General features: G+C 42.6%; 1 protein-coding gene and 1 pseudogene across 1 annotated transcript in view; both read right to left on the bottom strand.

The window, feature by feature from the left end:
• The window catches only part of LOC141049088 (fibrillin-2-like), a 293,475-nt gene that overhangs the window by 35,828 nt on the left and 232,964 nt on the right, over positions 1–24,683 (bottom strand). Inside the window, exons 26-46 of the mRNA XM_073545236.1 lie at positions 20,352–20,480; positions 19,785–19,910; positions 19,551–19,676; positions 14,682–14,804; positions 14,412–14,537; positions 14,193–14,318; positions 13,982–14,104; positions 13,378–13,500; positions 12,224–12,349; positions 12,000–12,122; positions 10,704–10,826; positions 10,443–10,604; positions 10,271–10,339; positions 9,537–9,662; positions 9,324–9,449; positions 8,876–9,025; positions 4,405–4,476; positions 2,125–2,250; positions 1,409–1,534; positions 1,164–1,289; positions 953–1,069 (exon numbers count right to left, since the gene is read on the bottom strand). Coding sequence (XP_073401337.1) covers positions 953–1,069; positions 1,164–1,289; positions 1,409–1,534; positions 2,125–2,250; positions 4,405–4,476; positions 8,876–9,025; positions 9,324–9,449; positions 9,537–9,662; positions 10,271–10,339; positions 10,443–10,604; positions 10,704–10,826; positions 12,000–12,122; positions 12,224–12,349; positions 13,378–13,500; positions 13,982–14,104; positions 14,193–14,318; positions 14,412–14,537; positions 14,682–14,804; positions 19,551–19,676; positions 19,785–19,910; positions 20,352–20,480 — 2,574 coding nt within the window. The remainder of the gene's footprint in view (positions 1–952; positions 1,070–1,163; positions 1,290–1,408; positions 1,535–2,124; positions 2,251–4,404; positions 4,477–8,875; positions 9,026–9,323; positions 9,450–9,536; positions 9,663–10,270; positions 10,340–10,442; positions 10,605–10,703; positions 10,827–11,999; positions 12,123–12,223; positions 12,350–13,377; positions 13,501–13,981; positions 14,105–14,192; positions 14,319–14,411; positions 14,538–14,681; positions 14,805–19,550; positions 19,677–19,784; positions 19,911–20,351; positions 20,481–24,683) is intronic.
• On the bottom strand, positions 12,801–13,186 carry LOC141051244 (DNA-binding protein inhibitor ID-2-like; annotated as a pseudogene).

Genomic DNA, 24,683 nt, shown 5'->3' with positions numbered 1-24,683 from the left:
CAGTAAATTTATGTTAATTCTTAAAGAAGTGGTCCGAACGAATGTTGATTTTAAACCTATATGTGTACCTAATGTAACAATCTAATTGTTTTTCTAATATTCTTTGATTACAGTGTGCCTACCGTTCCCTCTCTCTACTCTTTAACGGATTTTTTTTTCTCACCTACTTCTGTTTTGATGACATTTCAGTTGAGAATCCTCATTTTATGCTGAGATACTCAAATGAGACGTTATCAGGGGGTAGAGACTGCGGTTGTCAATTTCAACGTATGCTCAGGACGAACTCACTTGTCACTGTGATATTCCTTTTCAGTGCACAGTGACAGTACGCTCCCTCACCGGCTCTAATGAGAAGTCACAAATCGACAGGAGGGCACACTGTCAGTGTGCACTGTAAGGAGAGCAGAAATCAGCCCTGTCCCCAAAAGTGACATCACTCTCTGGGACGGGGCTGGTCTCTGCTCATCGCATTCTCTCCTTACAATGCACACTGACAATGTGCTCTCTTGCTTTTCATCACATTTCATAACAGCCGGTGAAGGAGCGTACTGTCACTGCGCACTGAAAAGAAATATCAAACAGTCACAATGGAACGGAATTGACAAGTGATGCATGCTCAGTAGAGCTGAAACTAGCCCAGTCCTGAAATGGACATCACTGATGACTCTTCTTTTCAGGGTAACCACAGCCTCAGACCCCTGATGACGTCCCGTTTGTGTATCCCAGCATGCACTGAAGATTCTCAAATGAAATGTCATCAAAATAGAAGTAGGTAAAAAACAATAAAGCACTAAAGAGGGAACTTTTTAATTAAAATATATTAGAAAAGAGATTAGAATTAAGAGATAGACATTTAGGATTAAATCAATGTTATTTTCGGACCACTCCTTTAATGTAACTTTTCTGTATACTGTATATGGAATAAGCACATATTGTGCAAAAATCGCCTTACCAATGCAGTCATTGTTGTGAGTTAGTTCGAAGCCAGGGAAGCAAAGGCAGTTATAGGATCCAACAGTGTTCTTGCAGGTGCCATTGCCACAAGGCTGGCGGTCACACTCATCAATGTCTAAAATGTAGAAATAATGCATAACAACCAAGATCAATCCATGGGAAACATATTACATCACTTGCAGACGCTTTAAAAGGCAGAGGTCCCTCACCCATGCACATGGTTTGGTCTGCACTTGCTTTGAAGCCATTGTGACAGATACATATGTAGCTTCCAGTTGTATCCACGCAGGTTCCATGGCTGCAGACATTGGGAATTTCATTGCATTCATTACGGCCTGCCGAAAAAAAAAAACATTTTTAGCCTAATGCTGTACACATCCTTAGGGGACAATAGTAACATTTAGTAGAATGCAGTAAATAAGTAGAGCGTAAGCATTTGTGACTGTATACTGACCAACACAAGCACCACTGGGGGACAGCTTGTACCCACTGGAACATTCACAGCGATATGATCCTGGGATATTAATGCAATCTGCATTTATCTGGCATAGGTTCTCTCCACTGCTGCACTCATCAATATCTGGAAAATTAACAAGGAAAATCAATACGTTCATACTCATCGTGGATTGCAATATACATTTTTACAACACTATATAAATTACAGATGCTTTCTGCGTCTGTGCATAAAGCAAGTAGGCAGAGATGCTAAAGAGTATTCCGTATATCAATAGTACAAATGAAAAGAAGAAATTTTGTAATACACGTTATCAGAGAAATCAGCTTTTTTCACCTCCTGGACTGAGCTTTCATTTTCAATCCATGGGTAAAACCTGTAAATCTGTATTCTATGAAGACAGATTTTCCCATGACTGAGATTGGAGATGACAGTTGGTACTTTTAAAATTCTATGAAGAAGGGAGGAGCCAGAGGCAGAGAAAGTTGTCCCGACAACACTTACGGTTCTCCCCAGAACATTATGAGCACCATCTGTCTTCTCCTGTGTCAGTAATGGGAACATCTCTATTCACTGAAGACACATATTCATGCTCACACCAGTGATAAAACACAGACATTCAAATGAGTTCATGTGTATAGGGGAGTCAAGAGGGCTCTCAGCCAAACGAGAGGCTGAACATGTGTACAGCCAGCTTAGAAAGAGTCCTAGCAAACCTTCACAGATGAGAAGAATGTTGTTGTAGCTGAATCCCATTGGACATTCACAGCGGAAGCTTCCAATCTGGTTTATGCACACTCCATTGGTGCAAATGGCTGGGATTTCACTGCACTCATCAATATCTGTAAAATTAAGACATCAAAATAATACATATAATAAAGATAATAATAATAGTACTACATATGATAATGTAAATAGTAATATTAATAATAATACCACATTTACATATAGTACTACTACTACTAATAATACATATAATAATAACACTATTAATAATAGTATTGATAATACTACTGCGAAAAATAATGATAATAATACTAATAATAACACTACATATGATAATAATGCTAATAGTAATAATAATAAATTTACATATACTACTAGGAATAATGTTAATACATATGATAATACTACTAATATTTGCATTGATAATACTATGAATGATAATTATAATAATGATAATAATACAACATATGATACTACTACTACTATTACTACTACGACTACTAATAATAATGATACTACTACAACTAATAATTGTCATGATCTGAATTTGATCTGACAGTTTTAAAAGCACAGAGTGAACTTTTTTTCCTTTTGGCAAGTTGCCAAAGTGACTTGACTGTCCCCGGTGGTGGTTAGTGGTATCACACCTTAGGTTTCAGTTTAATGTGCACGTAATTAGGAATCAGGTGTGGGGCTCTATAAATGAGTCTCAGGGTGTGTAATCACTGCTGGTGATATTCATTCATTCCCTATATTGTGAGATTGTTTTCACTCTGGGTTTGAGAGCCTGGTGGAAGGATGGAGCTGGAGAGGAGTCCTGCGCAGCTTAGCCAGGGGGGACGTGTTTCAGCTATGGTGTCTGGACGAAGGCCTGGCATGGCGTGGTGGGGTCGCAGTGATGGTGTCGGCGGGAAGTGTCTGCATGGACTGGTGGAGTGGCGACTATGGAGAGTGGCACTCACCATGTGGGACTTGGCTGCTGAGCTGGACTGAAGCATGCTTGACTTCGTGTCAGAAGCTGAACTCATCCTTGGGACTCTGTTTCTAAGCAGCTGCAACTGGTGGTGGACTCTGCTCCAAGGCTGCACTAAGGTGAAGGATCCTGTTATGGTGATGGATCCAGGTGGAGGAGAAGTTGCACGCAGGTGGTGGGCTCTGTTGCTAGGAGCGCACGCAACAGAGCAAAGCTAAGTGGTGTTCCCCCTGTATTGTCTCTTTCCTCATGTGTGTTATTAGTGCAGTGGTGGGATTAGTCTCCGCACCGACCCATTCCCTAGTGAGGGTTTAGGGTCAGGGCGAGCAAGGGGTTAAGGTTTGCGTGCGGCGACAGGCGTGGAGCCTGTATAGGGAATGTTAGGAGTGCAGGGACACTGGCTCAGGGGAGCTTAGGTGGTCTCCATCTCCCCATTCCCTATCGCAGGGCCCACCATTGTTAAAGTTACCCAGGTTCCCCCTTTATTATTTGATTTATTGTATAACGTGTAATACCTAAATTCGCCAGGTGGAGGCGGCGTATCCACCTGCACGTTTTATTATTTAAATGCGCCCCACTGGAGGCGGTGTATCCAGGGTCACGTGTGTTATGGGTCCGCCTTGCGGTATCATCTGCGTCCTGACACACGTGATCATGACAATAATACAATACATGATAATTATACTACAAATAATAGTATTGACAATTTATTATTGATACTATTAGATATAATACTTCTACTACCACTACTCCTTCTAATAATATCTACTACTACTAATAATAATATTAACAATATATATAGTAATAGTAATATCAATAATAGTATTGGTACTACTACAACTACAAATGACTCATAGTATATATAACAATACTTCTACTAATATATAGTAATGGTAATACCATAGTATATATAACAATACTACTACTACTAATAATAATATATAGTAATGATAATACCATAGTATATGTAAAAATACTACTACTACTACTACTAATAATATATAGTAAAGGTAATACCATAGTATATATAACAATACTACTACAACTTCTGCTACTAACAATATATTTGATAATAGTAATACTAAGGATTCATAGTATATATAACAATACTACTACAACTTCTGCTCCTGCTACTAACAATATATTTGATAATAGTAATGCTAATGATTCATAGTATGTATAACAATACTATTACAACTACTACTAATAATAATAATATGGCAATACTAATACTACTACTACTAAAACATTTAATAATAATATTGTTTTTCATCTCCTGAAAATGATGATCTCATACCCATAGGTTTGCCAGTGCGGATGTCAATAATAAATCCAGGTGCTTGATTTCCACAAAGAACTTGGTATTCGGCTAGATAAAAGATAATAATATCCAGTTTATGAACACTGAAGCCTCAGAATAAATAGACAAAGTCATAATTTAGAGTGTGAGCCTCAATGGGGACAGTAATGATAATGTGTGCAAACTGTAAAGCGCTGCGGAATATGTTAGCGCTATATAAAAATAAAGATTATTATTATTATTATTATTATTATATTTTACATTGATTAAGTTATGGTCTACATTAACCTCTAACTGACTAGGGATGAAAATGTAATTCTACTATATGAACATGATCATTATCAAGAGCCAGATACGTGCCTTAGGCCTCTTTCACACATCAGGTTTTCGCCGTCAGGCGCGATCCGGCGCTTTTGACAGAAACCGGATCCGGCGAAATGCAATGCCGGATCCGGTTTCCCCCCCATTGACTTGCATTTGCGCCGGATCGCGCCGGATAGCCATGCGTTTCATCCGGTTTTCGACGGATCCGGCAATGTGTCGCGATCCGGCGTCTGGAAAAAACGGCTACTGTAACGTTTTTTGTCTCCGGCGAAAAAGCCGGACACGCCGGATCCGGCGCGTCCGGCTTTTTCACACAATGAAAGCCTATGAGCGCCGCAATGCGCCTGATCCGGCGAAAGCCGGATCCGGTGGCCGGATCCGTTTTTTTTGGTCTGAGCATGCTCAGTAGCTCTGCCCACAAGACATATATAAAAGCAAGACAGTGGGACCCACAGCCACACCCAACATGCCACCCAAGAAAGCAACCAAGCGCAGCAGGAGAAGGCAGGAGACCACTGCAGCACCATCAGCCCCACCACCACCCCAAATGGAGCAGCAAATGGAACATGCTGAGGAGGGGAGGCCAGCAGCAGATGAGAGACGGTAATTATCAAATCCCCCATTCCTCCAAACTAGGGCTATTGAATATCAAGATATTCATTGGCCCTTTGTTTCTCTTTATTCAACAGCCGCCCAATAGATGCAGCAGCAGCAGCAGCAGCAGCAATGGCAGCAGCTGGAACACCACCCACAGGCATGGAGTGTGGCCACCAGGAAGACAGCACATCATCTTCTGGGAGCCCTCCCTCGCATCGTCAGCGTTTGACGGTAAGTTTTTATTTCCAAAATCCATCATCTCTGTAATATATGTCTATTCATTGCCTTTTATTTCAAAACAGGATTCACAAGATGAAGAGGAGCTCCCAGAAGAAGAAGGAAGGGGTGGACAGACACTTGGAGTGGGCTCACAATTGGTAAGTTTTTTGCATCAAACGCAGAAACACAACATCACACTACACACAACACATAGAAAACAATGTTCTGCAGACCACACACAGCAAACAAATGCCTACATCCAAAGACATAACATTTTTTGTTTTCTTCTCTAGTCTTCCCAATCTGGTGCTCGGCCAAGAGGTCCTCGCAGTGCCTCCCAGGGTCGTCGGCGACAGCAACGCGGCGGTCACCAGCGTGTAAGTATAAATATTTTTGCTTTGTTTTTTTGCACTTTTTATTTCATTTCTTTTGTGGAGGCTAATTATGTTATTTTTGTCTTTTTCTTTAACAGCCTTCACAGCGTGCTCCCGACTCTGACGGTGAGGATGGAGGACTCGATGTGGACCACCTCATCGATCTCGTCAGAGAAAGGGAGCCGCTCTGGAATATGGCTGACCGCCGCCACGCTGACCTTATCGTTACCCGACGACTCTGGGAGGAAATCTGTTCGCTCCTTGTGGGTCGCTGGGAGGACCTCGATGTTCGGGCCCAGATTAAAGAGCATAAGTATATACAGTACCGGTTGCTTGATGTAAACCAGTGTTTCCCGAACTCCAGTCCTCGTGGTCCCCACGGATCATGTGTTCAGGATTTCTATTTACTATGGAAATCCTGAAAACATGACCCCTGGGGACCATGAGGACTGGAGTTTGTGAAACACTGATGTTGTATACTAACCACTCCTTTCTCGTTTCAGGGAACAGAATTGTGAATCGGTGGCGGTCTGTGAGGGATCGTTTCAAGAAGGAGTTCAATAAAGAGATGCGGGCCCCGAGTGGATCTGGAGGACGCAGGAGCAAGTACAAGTACGCACAAGCCCTGTCGTTCCTCCGGGAAACAATGGTCACTAGCAGGTAAATATTACACACCACATGTGAAAAAAAATGTTAGATGTAACTTTTTTTTTTCAGCCAGGGCCATACCATGTCAGTATTTTAATTGTTTTTTTTTCTCTTTATTCCACAGCACGGTGAGCAGCACTCGGGAGCCTGCACGATTGGACCCTTCTGAGGCGATCCCTGAGGAGACCGGCACCGAGGGACACTTCGACCGCCCCGGTACATTTGCACCTTCCCAGCCTTCCCACACATTCGACCCATCTGTCCCATCCACCAGCACAGGAGCATCGTGGCCGCCTACATTACATGAAGCTGCTGGTGAGGAGATCGCTTTCCCTTTACCCCACCCTTCTGCCCCTGCCACCTCTAGTACACCTGCGGGTACTGGGCGGCAGCGGCAGAGGGGTCAGGAAAAGAGTTATGCGCCAGAGTTCTTGCATCTGAATGCATCTTTCCAGAACTGTCTAAAAGTCTTGTCAGAGCAAATCTCCGCAGGCTTTCAGCAGATCAACTCCAGCATTCTGGAGGTGAAGACACTTCTGCAAACCATGCATTCAGAAGCAAGATCTTCACCAAACCACACTTTTTTCAGGTCTGTTGTGGAGCGCATGGCAACACTATCTCCTACCCAGCAGATGCATGTAATGCATTCGTGCCACGGTGCTCTACAGCAGGTTACCTCCCAACCTCCACCTCCCACCACTGTAGTTCCTCCACCTGCACCCCCTCCAGCCACTTTCCATCCTCCCCCTCCTATTACATCTGCACCCCCTCCAGCCACTTTCCATCCTCCCCCTCCTATTACATCTGCACCCCCTCCAGCCACTTTCCATCCTCCCCCTCCTATTACATACCAGCAACCTCACCAGTACCAGCAACCTCCCCAGTACCAGACATCTCCCCACTTCCAGCAACCTGCCCCGTACCAAACTCCTTCCCCGTACCAAACTCCTTCCCCATACAACTTTCCATCAACATCATCTGCTCCTACAGTCCCTGCCCAACCCTCCACTCCACCGCCCACCACCTCTTCTGCCTCCCACATGTCCACCCATTCTGTAGCTTTTTCCACACCATCACCTCTAACTGTTCCTTCCCCACCACGATCCCAGTCCTCTCTCCACACTCCCATTGTCGAAGTGTCCCGCAGCCCCTCAAGCAGTATTTCCACCCCACACTACACCGAGTTATAATGTTTTTTTTGTAATAAAAATGCCCATTTGGTTGGTTTCAAACCTTTATTAAAAAAGTTTTTTTAACTTTAAAAACAGTTTACACAAAAAAAAATATTTTAAATAAAAGTTAAATTATTGTTTACATTGGTTGTCTGTCATTTCTTTCTGCGGCGAAATATGTTTAAAAAAAAGGTTAAATACAGGGTATTTAAAAGGTAAAAAGGTATTCAAAACCAGGTATATAACTGTGGGTAAATTTTAGCTTTTTGCCACAGTTGTGTTCCTGGTTGTGTTTGAAGCAAAGTATTTCACCTGAAAAGTTGTGTTTATTGTTGGTGATTTCCTAACAATGTACACAACTTTTGTTAAAAGGTGAAATACTTTGCATAAAACACAACCAGGTACACACCTGTGGCCTAAAGCTAAAAATAGTAAGACCATGACAAGATAGCCAACTTTGGTTGGCAAAGGTATATACTGTTGGTCCAGAAGGTACACAAGTTTGGTTAGGGCACAAATCTTTCACACTCTGTCATCCTGCCAGTGTACTCTGCCTTGAGGTGACATAAAGTATAGTGCAAAATTGTCCCTCATTACTGAAACCGTCACAGAACTTCTAGTGGTAATATTTCCAATGACAACATCCATCTTCACCAGTAACTTGCTCTTCTCTCCAACCTGCACTTTCTCCTCTTCAACCTGTCAAAGAAGGGCTGTAGGAACATGCTATATATAGTTTTCCAGTAGCCAATCCCGTTCGGAAGGCCACAAGGGTCAATTTTAAAAACCAGATCCGGCGTAATCCGTCGAAAAACGGATATAAAAACGGATGAACCGGATGAGACGGATCCGGTTTTGTCTGTCAAGAACAAGACGGATCCGGCAGAAAACCGGATCCGGCACATCAGGTTTTACAAAACATTTGCCGGATCCGGCATTCCGGCACGACGCCGGATCGCGCCTGACGCCGAAAACCTGATGTGTGAAAGTAGCCTAAATATATTGAAATACGTAAGTATAATCCAACAGTGGCAATCATGTAGGTCACAGACCTGGATGACTTCTGGTATGTACATTGGCAGATTATGTCTAACCTGAGATTGCACGCTTTATGGGTAAGAACATAATACTTACGACTAGCAGGGACAGGACACGGTTCACACGGTTTGTTCCAGGCTTTGCCAATATTGTAGGAGCAGCAGCACATTTTCTTTGTCATGTTGGTTGACAGCTCATTCTCACACGTGTCATTGTAGTTACGATAACACACACTCTTCCTCATATCTGAAGTCAAGGACAAATATGCCATAAGTAAGGAATAAGGGACATTTAGGAAGAGCTAATATCAATGATAATACTTGCCGTGTCGCTGTTCTTTGACATGTAATGCACTGTGGTTCAGCATATTAGTGATGAATGGGCAATGTATCAGTGACCTGGTATTGTCCAAAGCATCACACATACTTCTAGATATTATGTGTAGAGAAGATTTCTGCATTATGTGTATGTTGGTACGGCGTGCATACATCAAGAACAAAAGCACAGAGGAAATGCTTAACATGTAGAAGATGATCATACATACCCATACAGTTGTTTCCACCATTGACTTGCATGTACTCAGGGGGGCAAACACATGTGTAGTTCCCTAATGTATTATAGCAGGTACCAGGGCCACAAATGCCAATGTGGGCAGAGCACTCGTCAATATCTGAAAACAGGGAGAATAGAAATCAGTTGCAGAATAGCTCATTGTGTTATGAGAAGGATCCCGAATATTATTAGTTTGTCCATCAACCTTCACAAATGCGGGTTTCCTCATTCAGATAGTAGCCAAGTGGGCACTCGCACTGGAAGCTTCCGAAGGTGTTCACACAGTTTCCACCCTGACACAGACCAGGTAGTTCCTGGCATTCATCAATATCTGTAGATCACAAAAATGAGATATTTCGAAAAATAAAGTGGTCCATATTCATCAATATATTTGTGCCTTTTCTGGTGCATTTTATAAGGTTTGCTCTGGGATGGACTAATTAACTATGTACATGATAATTTGGAAATGTTTGCGCCATGCGCATCACTTTATAAAAGTGGAGTGGAAAGGTGGCAGATGGCCCGGTCTGGTTACGTGCCTATTCATCAGCGGTTATGATCAGGACGGGAGTGCTATGCGGTTCATGGAACAGGCTGCAATAAAAAGGGGGCAGCACTTCACAATGTAAGAAAATGGCACTGAGCTTGTAATAGATTTATAATAATAAGCTTCATAATTTGCTGTTTTAAACCCGTTAAATACATATAAAGTGGCCAACCCCTTTAATAGCAGTGATGTATGGTAGGAAAAAATTGGCCAAAAAAGGATATCTGTAGTCAGAAATGTGCTACAACATAAGTCAATAAAGTAGTTTAGTTTTAACTTACAAATTCGGTGGAATGATACCACTTTTCAAAAATGTGGACCTATGTGACGCTAAAAATCACAATGTGAAGAAGGTTTATTATAGATTCAGAGGGCTAGGTCATGCTTCTCACCTTCCAAAATGACTGTAATGGGGTTTGGTCTGAATCCCTCTCCTCCTGGACACAGAGTCTTGTATTCAGCTGAAAGATAAAGCGGATCTCTTTATGTCCCAACATAATCTTCTACTGATCTTCCTGAAAGCTATTTTATTTCCGTCTAGAAATAGAAAGCTTTTCTACTTACTGGAGTTGCCAAGAGGGCAGCTTTCACATGGGTTACCCCAAGCACGTCCCAAAGAGCAGCAGCAAGACGCTCTTGTAACTCCGACTCCGATCTCTGCACTGCAAGCAAGGCCAGCATCTCCTCTCGTCAGAGTTTCCAAGTAGCAATTTCCAACACGAGTATCTGCATTAATATCCAGAATAAAGATGCAGTTCAGAGACATATTTAGACATTGTGCTAAAGCCAAACTCTTTATATTAATCATTGAATACATTTACTTACCGACACAGCCCACACCGGTGGGGTTCAACTCAAAATCCTGTGGACAGTTGCACAAGTAGCTGCCGGGTGTGTTCACACACAATCCATTGATGCAATTCACTGGGTCAGCACACTCGTTCACATCTAGTGGAAAAGGCAATGTGTAAGATTGAATATATAGTCCGCACAGAAACATTGGCTGTTCTATTAGATCAGCCCAAGAAATACTTTGGTGGTGTAAAATATGCATGAACTACTGCATTGGTGAACACACAATTAGACAATGATCACGTAGCGTATAAAAAGAAAATCCACTTTTCATCCAAAAAAGCAAATGATTTTTCTTCTGTGTTGTCATCCGTACAGCATCTTCTTTTATAATCAGTGAATAAAATTGACAAGACCAAAACAGTTTCCTTGGTTAATAATTGCAATGTATCCGTAAAAATCGGATATTATATGGTTGATCTAATTTTTTTTGCGCACCAATAAACTAGAAGCGTATCGTTCGATATACGATTTTTTTTCATAGGGAAAACAATACCGGTCTTGCTTCTGGAAATAATAAAATGAAAACATGGCACTCAACTTAATGCTTAGTGGAACAATTTATTGTAGTACCAAAAACGTTTCGGTCAGTGTAGACCTTCATCAGTTACGTGCTAAGATATTGAGTGTAGTTTTAATGGAGGGCGCTTTATAAATGTCCCTGTAAAGCCAATAGTCAGTGTGCTGCTGAAACGCAGGTAAATCTTAATCTGTGGCAGGGAGAGCGTGAGCCTGGTCCTCCTGGACGCGGGTTTCCACCGCTTGTCCACACTGACTATTGGCTTTACACGGACATTTATAAAGCGCCCTCCATTAAAACTACACTCAATTTCTTAGCAAGTGACGGATGAAGGTCTACACTGACCGAAACGTTTTTGGTACTATAATAAATTGTTCCACTAAGCATTAAATTGAGTGCCAGGTTTTCATTTTATTATATATGGTTTGGGAACCTACCTCGGCACCACCACAGTTGTGCACACAGTGTTTTCTCCTAGACGTTGCTTCTGGAAATAAGCATGTGCCATAAATCCTCACTGGCATTTACATCTTTTACTTCTCAACTAAGCATCGAAATTGTGAAAGACTAGAAACTAGAGATAATTGGATTGATCTGTAGAGCATCAACTTCAAATTTCCTGAATTTCATAGCTCCCCAAACAATTTGGAATTTAATTTGCATGAAACGGCCCCAAAAAACCTTGCAAATTCAAATTTCAACAGGTTTGATTAACTCTAACTGGAATGCATCCATTAGGATTAACTTACCGGTACAATTTCCTCCACTTCTGTCCAGCTCATAGCCATCATCGCAGACACAACGGAACATTCCTGGCAGGTTCTGACAAGTGCCAAAGACACAAATATTCTGGAATGTACACTCATCGATATCTGAAAACATAAGATTCAGACACAATCATGTCCCGAATACTCACTTGTTAGCCACAAGCCATTTCCTTCTACGTATGATACAAGCATATGATATCACTAACCTTGGCAAGCCTTGCTGTCCTCTGTTGGAGTGAAACCCATCTCACATTCGCAGCGGTAACCTCCAGGGGCATTTAAGCAGTGGCCATTGTCACACAGGTTCACATTGTCCGCACACTCATCAACATCTATGGAAAATTGCAAAAGAACATCTTAACAGTAGACTGGGACTAGGTGGTGGTAACATGACAATATCAGATTCGGTGTTTGAGGCGGTGTAATAAGCATCATACAAAAGAAGTGATCACTTTACTAGGTTCTATGGTTTATCATATAAGTTATATGGAAAGCACATAATTGCCTCTAAATAGACAGTAATTTCTTGCACAGAACATTAGAATAGTTACAATTATTGGGATTATTGATCTTTATAACTGTGCAATAACTAATATCTAAACTGTGGATCTCTGCTGGGAGTAGCTGTATTGTTGCTGGAGGCCCATTTTGAACTTTACAAAGGACACATTTTACTTAATTTGCACAACCACATTGAATCCCCTTGTTCCACAAGCTTCTGTACCAATGCAGATTAGTCTTGTCTTGTAGCCATGTTGTGCAAAGAAAAACACACCATTTTGCTTAACTACATAGAACTTTGTGCTCAATCGTGATGATCTATGATGACAAATCTGACACCTGCAGTGTCAGGATGCCAATGTCTGTATTGAGGATTGTCAGGGGACTTCTGGTGGGAGTAGGGTCGAACATACTTGGGTGATGCAGGCTAACAATGCTAGGGTGAGAGTCCAGGGTGATCTTCAGATTTAGGATGTAATCTATGACATGCTGGAGGATTTCCATCTTGCTGACCTTGTTTTGCAGAATGCAGGGCACCAGTAGCACTCATTCATGTTGAAGAGGAGGCTCATGGGGTCCTCCACTGGCTTTTTGTTCCTGTAGATCTCCAGGTTATGCTCTCTTAGGCTCCTTTTCCGGACAGATCGTACAAGGCTGAATGCTTTCATGTTTGCCGAATTTGTATAAAGACGCAATTCCCAACAACCTATTGCACAAATACTCTCAAAGTGAACTACTAAAGTTTTTCGTAGTTGAAAGTTCACCAACTGATACTATACTACTGTACTATGTGTGCATTTCTGAAATGTTTGCAAGGTAATGGAATAGTTTCTATTTCTTTTTAACTCAGTTACAGTACCTGAGCAAGAAAAGCCATCCCCATTGAAACCCTCACTGCATGTGCACCGGTATGATCCAGGAGTGTTCACGCAATTGGCATTGACATTGCAATTGTGGTCTTCTGAGGAGCATTCATCAAGATCTGAAAAAGGGATGAAAACAAGGTTCAAATTAGGCCACCGAAACCAAATAGAAATGCTATCAAAGTATTAAATGTAAGGACTAGAAAACCATATCTATAATTATTTGTAAGGTGCTGGGACAGAGGACGTTAGTAGTGGAAGGATTATCCACTATGTTCTGTTTTTTTTTGTAGGTTCTGCACTTCATTTGCTACTTTATCATGCTAGATAATGATAATTTCCTCTGCTTTTATGCACGATGTAGATATCACTGAAGATGCAGTAACACATGCCACGTATACCCTTCCAGGGACATTTGTACATCTTATAATGATAACAGTCAAGGTAGACAAAATGGCACTCTCTCTTGACTTTTATCTCTTCTGATTCAACATCTCCCCACTCCTTAAGATGAAGTAAATGTGACAAGCCTGAACTTATTCTGCCTAGAATTAGGTCTTTAAAATTATTTTACATAAAACACATATAAGTCTTACTTACCAACACATTTAAGTCCATCTCCAACCCAGCCTGTTTGGCACTTGCATTTGAAGCTGCCGGGTACATTGATACAAGATGCATGGACATCACAGTTGTGAGCGCCTATTTCACATTCATCAACGTCTACAGCAATAAGAATAAATGGTCTATTAGTGTATGTGATACATATTACCAGTTCTTTGTAAGAGGTGCAGTGGAAAAAAATATATACCTGTACATCCAGTGGTTCCCTTCTTCACAAAGTAACCCAACTGACAGTGGCAGATGAATGAGCCCTTGGTGTTTTCACACTCTCCGTGTAGGCAGATGTTAGGGTTGAGGTCACACTCATTGACATCTATAAAAAAGAGTAGAATATGTTAATGAAATAAACTGAACACAAGTAGAATTACCGTAATAAGCTGGTCATAGAAAAGTTGAACTACTTTACCTATACATGTCTTCATATCCAGAGACGCCATGAAACCATCAAAGCATAAACAACGATATTCTCCAGGAATGTTTGTACATTGTCCACCATCACAGATGTCTGGGTTGTCCTCACATTCATCAATATCTAGGGTTTATGAAATTCTATGTTAGAAATGTATGCGTGGACGATGATAAAATAAAACTGACCTGATTACAAGCAACATCTACTCTTCATAATATGAACCCATTATTCCATACACTATAAATACCAATTTATGCCATTTCTTACCAGCACAGGATCTCTTGTCAGGCATAAGGGCATAGCCCTCGTTACAGCTGCATTCATAGCTGCCTTCCGAGTTGGTACATTGGGTATCACATCCTCCATTCATGATTGTGCATTCATCAATATCTGCAACAAAGCATTGTGCATATATGCTAGCTTCAGTACAAGGATACGTAACACAAGAGAAATCTTCCTACATCTCAACTCCTTCCCTCAGGCTCTGTAACGGATAACATGAGGCCACCTGAAAACCCATATTGTAGAGCTCCCCTTGCCCATCACCTCAATTTCAGCTAAAGAAAACCCAACATTATAGCATAGGATCTAGAAACTATCATGAATGGAATTTACGGTGCAAGCTTCCTGTTGTTTCTGAAAGTTTCTAGATCTTTATGGCCATTTCAGAATTTTCAGTAGACTGTTGTGCATGCACATCCTTTATATAAAAGAATGATTTGATAGAAAGTTTACAATTCCAGATATAACATTGGTGCAGAGCAGAACTGGCAAACTGCCACACATCCGATCCTTCGGTTAACCTGTCTGGCCCACGGAGTGCGATAACTAAAAAGTTGGAAACCAAAAGCATCACAGTATACACCAGATGTAGTTGAAGCATAGACCTGACCCATAGAAGCAGGTCACATGCAAACACAACATAGGAGAACCAAGCAAGAATGAGCATGGGAACGAGACAAAGAGCACAAAAAATGAACTAAAAAGAGAGTGGAATAGTGACAGAAACAAAGATATAGAGAGACCAGGACCATGATAGAAACAGAGGTGATGACAAGGATATCCTATTCCAATAGCATATTCCCGTGCACCACTCTGTAGTCCCTGCAAGTTTGGTACAACTCTCAACAGCATTGTCCAGGTATAAACAGCCAGGAACCAAGGCAACAGATGCTCGCCTCCGGTTGAACAATTTATGGATGTCAATTATGGCCACACATGTCCTTTATCAAGCCATAGACTGTTAATATAGTAATCAGAAGTATAAAATGCATAGTATGTGGCAGCGGTATAGGACAAAAGATAAGAATAGGCTTAGTGCATACAGTTAAAGGATAGTAACTGTAGTTAATAATACTAATAATAATAATAAAAAATTTTATTTCTATAGCGCCGACATATTGCGCAGCACTTTACATTTCATAGGGGACTTGTACAGACGATAGACATTACAGCACACCAATAATCACATAGATCATAACAAATTCCAAGAGGAATGAGGGCCCTGCTCACAAGCTTACAATCTATGAGGAAAAAAGGTAGACACGAAAGGTGGGTGGTAACAATTGCACTGATTGTATGGACCAGCCATAATGTTAAGTGTGTGTACAGACACAGAGGGCTAATAGATGCATAAAGCATTTGAGAACATGATGCAGGGAACCTGGTTATGGTAAAACTTTTGACTGTGCCACACAGGGATAGATTAGGCTAATGTGTTGAGGTGGTAGGCCAGTCAGAATAAATGCGTTTTCAGGGTACGCTTAAAATTTTAGGGATTGGGGACTAATCGTATTGACCTGGCAAGTGCATTCCAAAGAATTGGTGCAGCACTTGTATAGTCTTGGAGACGGGAGTGGGAGGTTCTGATTATTGAGGATGCTAACCTCAGGTCATCAGCAGAACGGAGGGCGTGGGTAGGTTGGTAGACTGAAACAAGGGAGGAGATGTAGGGTGGTGCTGAGCCATGGAGAGCTTTGTGGGTGAGGGTAATAAGTTTGTACCGGATTCTGGAGTGGATGGGTAGCCAGTGTATGGACTGGCACAAAGTAGAGGCATCAGTATAACGATTGGTGAGGAATATGATCCTGGCTGCAGCATTCAAGACAGATTGGAGGGGGAAGAGTTTGGTAAGAGGGAGACTGATTAGAAGAGAGTTACAATAGTCGAGACGAGAATGAATAAGAGAAACAGTAAGAGTTTTTGCGGGGTCAAAAGTAAGAAAAGGTCGAATTTTAGAAATGTTTTTGAGGTGCAGATAACAAGAGCGAGCCAGTGATCGGATGTGGGGGGCAAAGGAAAGCTCGGAGTCAAGTATGACATCAAGACAGCAGGCATGTTGCAGGGGAGTAACAGTGGAACCACACATCGAAATGGCAATGTCGGGTGTAGGTACATTAGTAGCGGGAGGAAACACAAGGAGTTCAGTCTTTGACAGGTTCAGTTTCAGATAAAGTGAGGACATGATGTTAGACACAGCGTTTAGACAATCGGTGGTGTTTTATAGAAAGGCAGGCGTGATGTCAGGAGAAGAAGCATATAATTGGGTGTCATCAGCATAGAGATGGTACTGGAAACCAAATCTAATGATTGTTTGACCAATAGGGGCAGTGTACAAAGAGAAGAGGAGGGGGCCTAGGACTGATCCTTGAGGAACCCCAACAGTAAGGGGAAGATGAGAGGAGGAGGAACCAGCAAAAGATACAGTAAAGGAGCGGTCAGAGAGATAGGTGGAGAACCAGGAGAGAACTGTGTCCTTGAGGCCAATTGAACGGAGCATAGTGAGGAGGAGCTGATACTCCACAGTGTCGAATGCTGCAGAGAGATCCAAGAGAATTAGCATGGAGTAATGACCATTTGATTTATGTAGCTGTTAGTAGATCATTAGAGACTTTAGTGAGGGCAGTTTCAGTAGAGTGTAAAGAGCGGAAACCGGATTGGAGAGGGTCGAGAAGAGAGTTGTCAAAGAGATAGCGCATAAGACGGGAGTGGACCAGGCGTTCCAGGAGTATAGAGATGAAGGGAAGATTAGAGACAGGGAGTGGACCAGGCGTTCCAGGAGTATAGATATGAAGGGAAGATTAGAGACAAGTCTATAGTTAGCGGCACAGTTTTGGTCGAGGGATGGTTTTTTAAGTAGTGGATGTATGATTGCATGCTTACATGAGGAGGGAAAGATACCAGAAGAGAGAGAGGTTAAATATTTTAGTTAGGTGAGTGGTGACAGCAGGGGAAAGAGACTGGAGGAGATGTGACGGTAATGGGTCACTGGTGCAAGTGGTTGGGCGAGAAGATGCAAGGAGCCTGCTTACTTCTTCTTCTGTGACTGGTTCAAAATCAGAGAGTGAGCTAGATGCAGTGGGGGAGGGAGGACAGTGCATAGTAAGAGGTGATTGGGAGATAATTTCCTGTCGGATCTGGTCAATTTTTTCTTTGAAGTAATTGGTCAGATCATCAGCTCGAAGCTCCGTGGTTGGGGCCTGTACTTTTGGGTTGAGTAGAGAATGAAAAGTGTCAAAGAGACATTTAGGGTTATTGGACAGTGAAGTGACGAGGGTGTTGAAATAGGTTTTTGTTTTGAGAGGTAAAGGGCACTGTTGTATATTCTAATCATAAACTTATAATGGATGAAATCTTCGTGTAGATTGGATTTTTTCCACAGACCGCAGCACCGCCGCAGGAAACGTGTTTGCAGGGTGTGCCAGGGTTGTCGCCGTCTGTGTTGTGGTGTTCTATGTATAGGATGTGCAAATTCATCCAGGGCACTTTGAAGTCTTTCATTGTAATGCTTCAGTGCAGAATCAGGACATGAGAGGGAGGAGATAAGGTCCAGTGATGACTGCAAGTTCTTCATAAGTTTCTGGGTGTTAATGACCTGTATGTTTCTATAAGTATGGACAGTGGGGGTGACCTGAGCAGCCTGGCAGTTCTTGATAGAGAATGAAAGAAGGTTGTGGTCAGAGAGCGGGAGAGGGGAGTTTGCAAAATCATTCACCGCACAAAGCCGAGAGAAGACCAAGTCGAGGGAGTTTCCGTCTTCATGCGTTGGAGAATTAGTAAGCTGCGAAAGGCCACACGAGGAGGTTAGAGATAAAAGGTGAGCAGCAGATGGGGAGAGGGGAAGAGCAATGGAGATGTTGAAATCCCCCATGATGAGGGTAGGGATGTCACAGAAGAGAAAATGTGGAAGCCAAGTGGCAAAATGATCCAGGAACTGATGGGAGGGGCCGGGAGGACGATATACCACTGCCACTCGCATGGAGAGTTAGCTCAACGTTCAGGTATAAGATACAGTTAATGTTTGGGACTAGCCCATAGTGGGAGGGGGTTAAGCAGATTACAAAAGGGATTAATTTCCTTATGGTTGTTAGATAGGGAAGTGCAGCAACAAGGACAAGTTCTAGTGCAGTGGGATGCTAGGGCCAGCATGTACCAATCGTTCAAGGCAGTGAAAAGCCATACTAGAATCCTGTGCAGACACTCTGGCAGTGTCAAGAACTCAAGGCCCGGCAAAGGGGCTAAAGGGCGCATCGCGTCCTCTGCTGTACAGGGGAATATGGACGTGGAACCGCGTGAACGGAAGGTAATGGTCCCGGGTGCTCTGCGGAACTGGACAGGAAATCCCTGGGGCTGATGAAGCCTGTGGGCATAGGTATAGGAACGAATGGTAGGGTTGAAAATGTCTTGTGCTTAGGAAATAAGTAACAAGAAGTGATGTGCCCTATCCGACATGTTACAATCTGATGAACTTGAACTGTCCAGTAAACTTCTGTTGGTTGAAATGAACTTGGTGTTGTCTGAGTTGTATGCAGCGGCTCTTGATAATGGATGCCTGGAGACAGCAGAGGCACCCAACACCTGAGAGCACACTGGGACACGGGTTTTCTTTAAAGTGGCAGAGCGTAACCAGACAGCAACTCGGTCATGACTACCGCTCTTGGTTGCTTTACACATACATGATTGTACTCCCTCCCACCCTCTTTCCAGGGTGTTACTTGAGAATGTAACAAGATTCTTTCCTTTGCTCATGAGATGGGAATTCTGCTAACCTATTCTGCTAAACTTCCACAACCTTAGAAGATTCTTTCGGGACATGTAGATTCCAGGAACACAAATTGGCCAGACTGAATAACTTACCCATACATCCTTGCCGATCAGGAGTTGACTGGAAGCCAGAATCACAAGAGCATTGGTAAGTTCCGATCATGTTGACGCATCGGCCGTTCTTGCAGAGGTTATCACTCAAGGAGCACTCATTTATGTCTGGAGAAAATGGAAATCACATGCATTCATATTACATAAATTCCCTACAGGTTCAAGTTTTTTTTTTGTCAATTCATTATGTAAAAAGTATACTGAATTTTTTCATACCAACACAGGCATTGCCTTCTGCAGTTAGCTCATGTCCTAAGGGGCAGATACATTCAAAGCTGCCGTCAGTGTTGATGCAGGTTCCACCTCTACATAGCAGAGGGTCTCGTTCGCATTCATCAATGTCTTTAAGAGAAAGGAAGAACAGATCAGTTATTGTTGATTAGGGATCAGATCGAATAGCTGATCCTCTATTTATTTGACATCTGGTATATAATACTGTAATATAAAATGTAATATAAAGTGTGTATATATATATATATATATATAATTATTTAGTTATTACTCTACTCTTTCACTGTGCTTCTCTATTTGAAGTAAGGGAAATCAACTTCCTAAATTCTCTACTTGCTGTCCAAAAGCATAGGCAGTAAATACTGTTGAAGGTGTTGCATTAATTTTTCCCTCTGTAATTTAGAGATTCACACATCCTTCAAAGAGTTTTCCCACCTTTGAACTCTTTCTTTATGATATATATTCACCTTTAAGCATAAATGACTACATGTCTGGATGTTCAACCAACTGATCTATTGAAAGTCATCGGCATAATGACATTTTTATACTTACCCATGCAATTCTTCATCATCATGAATCCACTCTCATAACCATCAAAGCATTCGCACTCAAAGCTTCCAGGAGTATTAACACAAGTGCCGTGTCCGCAGAGGTCAGGAGAGATACGGCATTCATCTATGTCTGTAATTATGGCAGTGAAACAATCATTAGTACATAGTTATATATTTTGAAAACAGACATAAGCCTATCAAGTTCAACGTCTCACCACCATACATTCTCTATCACTGGATAATAACCCACAATGTCACTGGCTATGATAAAAGCATCCAGCCCTTTTTTGTAAAAGCTGTTAGTATGTCTGCCATTACTACCTCTTGTGATAGGGGATTCCACAGTCTTACAACTCTAAAGGCCCCGTCACACATAACGATGCACCAGCGATCCCGACAACGATACGACCTTGTCAGGATCGCTGGTGCCTCGCTACATGATCGCTGGTGAGCTGCCACACAGGCAGATTTCACCAGCGATCAGGACCAGCGAGGACGCTGGTATCCAAGGTAAATATCAGGTAACTAAGCGCGCGGCACTTAGCTACCCGCTGTGTACCTTGGATACCAGCTCCCAGCGCCAGCACGCAAGTATCCAAGGTACACAGCGGGTAACTAAGCGATGCGCGCGCTTCGTTACCCGATGTTTGCCTTAGACACCAGCTCCTAGCGTCTGCTTACAGCGCTGGGAGCTTTCTGATCGTTGCCACACATGGCGAGATCGCTGGTGAGTTTGCTGATGTGTCACAAAATCAGCGATCTCGCTAGCAATCTCGCTGTGTGTGACGGGGCCTTTTCTATTTAGCTGCCAGAATCGCCTTACTCCCCCCATAATGAGTACCCCTGGTCCTCAGTATGGTCCTTGGCAGGAATAAGCCATGTGCGATTGTTTTGTACTGGACACCATATATTTATACATGTAAATGAGATCTCCTCAGAGGTGTCTTTTCTCTAAGCTAAACAAGCCCAACTTTTCCAACCTCTCCTCATATAAGAGGCCTTCCAGCCCCTGTAATAATCTAGTTGCCCGTCTTTGAACTGACTTTATCTTCTAGAAGGATATCTTTAACCCATTCCTGACATGAGACGTACTATCCCGTCCACGGTACCCGGGCCCGTATGACCGGGGACGGGATAGTACGTCTACCGCGATCAGCGGCGCCCACGTGGTGAGCGCCGCTGATCGCGGCCGGGTGTCAGCTGATTATCACAGCTGACACCCGGCACAATGTGTCAGGGGCGGTCACGGACCACCCCCGACACGTTAACCCCTTGCACACCGCGATCAAACATGATCGCGGTGTACCGGGGGTTAAAGGGAAGCATCGGCAGGGAGGGGGCTCCCTCCGTGCTTCCCTGAGCCCCCCACGGCAGCGCAATGTGCAGCGCTGCTGCGGGGGGCTCCTTTCCTCCAGGCCCCCGAATCCAAGATGGCGACGGGGGCCTTCGGGGGCCTGGGGAAGCTGGCTTCCTCAGTGCCTGCAAAGCGCAGGCATGAGGAAGCCTTGTGCACTGCCTGTGACAGGTTGCTGATCTGTCACAGTGATCTGTGATGTGACAGATCAGCGATCTGTCACAGGACAGTGATGTCCCACCTGGGACTATGTAATAAAGTAAAAAAAAAATAAAAAAAAAGTGTAAAAATAAATTAAAAAAAATCGCCAAATAAATTAGTAAAAAAAAAAAAAAATATTCCCCAATAAATTCATTTTTTGAAAATAATAAAAAAAAAAAACAATAAAAGTACACATATTAGGTATCGCCGCGTCCGTAACGACCTGCCCTATAAAACTGTCCCAATAGTTAACCCCTTTAGCGAACCCCTTAAAAAACAAAAATAAAAAACAAAGCAAAAAATAATGATTTATTATCATACCGCCAAACAAAAAGTGCAATAACGCGCGATCAAAAAGACGCATATAAATATCCATGGTACCGCTGAAAACGTAATCTTGTCCCGCAAAAAACAAGCCGCCATACAGCATCATCAGTGAAAAAATAAAAAAGTTATAACTCGCAGAATAAAGCGATGCAAAAATAATTATTTTTTATATAAAATAGTTTTCATTGCATAAAACCGACAAAAACATAAAAAAAGACCTAAATGAGGTATCGCTGTAACCGTACTGACCCGAAGAATAAAACCGCTTTATCAATTTTACCGCACGCGGAACGGTGTAAACGCACCCCCCCAAAAGAAATTCATGAAACGCTGGTTTTTGTTCATTCTGCGTCACAAAAATCGGAATAAAAAGTGATCAAAAAATTTCACGTGCCCGAAAATGGTACCAATAAAAACGTCAACTCGTCCCGCAAAAAATAAGACCTCACATGACTCGGTGGGTCAAAATACGGAAAAATTATAGCTCTCAATATGTGGTGATGCAAAAACTATTTTTACAATAAAAAGCGTCTTTTAGCGTGCGACAGCCGCCAAACATAAAAACCGCCATAAATAGTAAATCAAACCCCCCGTTATCACCCCCTTAGTTAGGGAAAAATAATAAAATAAAAAAAATGTATTTATTTCCATTTTTCCATTAGGGTTAGGGCTAGGGTTAGGGCTAGGGGTGTGTTGGGGTAGGGTTAGGCTAGGGTTAGGGCTAGGGTTAGGGCTAGGGTTAGGGCTAGGGTTAGGGGCGTGTTGGGGTTCGGGTTGGAGTTAGAATTGGGGGTTTCCACTGTTTGGGCACATCAGGGGCTCTCCAAATGCAACATGGAGTCTGATCTCAATTCCAGCCAATTCTGAGTTGAAAAAGTCAAATGGTGCTCCTTCCCTTCCAAGCTCTGCTATGCGCCCAAACAGTGTTTTACCCCCACATGTAGGGTATCAGCCTACTCAGGACAAATTGCAAAACAATTTTTGGGGTCCAATTTCTCCTGTGACCCTTAGGAAAATAAAAAATTGGGGGCAAAAATATCATTTTTATGGAAAAAAATGATTTTTTTATTTTCACGTCCGAGCGTTATAAACTTCTGTGAAGCACTTGGGGGTTCAAAGTGCTCACCACACATCTAGAAAAGTTCCGTGGGGGGTCTAGTGTCCAAAATGGGGTCACTTGTGGGGAGTTTCAATAGTTTAGGTACATCAGGGGCTCTCCAAACGCACATGACACCCGCAGACCATTCCATCAAAGTCTGCATTCCAAAACGTCACTGCTTCCCTTCCGAGCCCCGACGTGTGTCCATACAGTAGTTTTCTCCCACATATGGGAAATCAGCGTACTCAGGACAAATTGGACAACAACTTTTGGGGTCCAATTTCTCCTGGTACCCTTGGGAAAATAAAAAAATGGTGACTAAAAGATCATGTTTGTGGAAAAAAATACGAATTTTTTATTTTCACGCCCGGGCGTTGTAAACTTCTGTGAAGCACTGGGGGGGTCAAAGTGCTCACCACACATCTAGATAAGTTCCTTGGGGGGTCTAGTTTACAAAATGGTGTCATTTGTGGGGGGTTTCCACTGTTTAGGTACATTAGGGGCTCTCCAAAGGCAACATGACACCCACAGACCATTCCATCAAAGTCTGCATTCCAAAACGTCACTACTTCCCTTCCGAGCCCCGACGTGTGCCCATACAGTAGTTTTCTCCCACATATGGGGTATCAGCATACTCAGGACAAATTGGACAGCAACTTTTGGGGTCCAATTTCTCCTGGTACCCTTGGGAAAATAAAAAAATGGTGACTAAAAGATCATGTTTGTGGAAAAAATACGAATTTTTTATTTTCACGCCCGGGCGTTGTAAACTTCTGTGAAGCACTGGGGGGGTCAAAGTGCTCACCACACATCTAGATAAGTTCCTTGGGGGGTCTAGTTTACAAAATGGTGTCATTTGTGGGGGGTTTCCACTGTTTAGGTACATTAGGGGCTCTCCAAAGGCAACATGACACCCGCAGACCATTCCATCAAAGTCTGCATTCCAAAACGTCACTACTTCCCTTCCGAGCCCCGACGTGTGCCCATACAGTAGTTTTCTCCCACATATGGGGTATTGATACTCAGGACAAATTGGACAACAACTTTTGGGGTCCAATTTCTCCTGGTACCCTTGGGAAAATAAAAAAATGGTGACTAAAAGATCATGTTTGTGGAAAAAATACGAATTTTTTATTTTCACGCCCGGGCGTTGTAAACTTCTGTGAAGCACTGGGGGGGTCAAAGTGCTCACCACACATCTAGATAAGTTCCTTGGGGGGTCTAGTTTACAAAATGGTGTCATTTGTGGGGGGTTTCCACTGTTTAGGTACATTAGGGGCTCTCCAAAGGCAACATGACACCCGCAGACCATTCCATCAAAGTCTGCATTCCAAAACGTCACTACTTCCCTT

The sequence above is a fragment of the Dendrobates tinctorius genome, unplaced genomic scaffold (genome assembly GCF_039654945.1).
Source record: "Dendrobates tinctorius isolate UK_male_01 unplaced genomic scaffold, ASM3965494v1 ptg000011l, whole genome shotgun sequence".
Taxonomy (NCBI): domain Eukaryota; kingdom Metazoa; phylum Chordata; class Amphibia; order Anura; family Dendrobatidae; genus Dendrobates; species Dendrobates tinctorius.
Note: the sequence above shows the minus strand (reverse complement) of the source record. Positions and strands in the feature narration are given on the sequence as shown.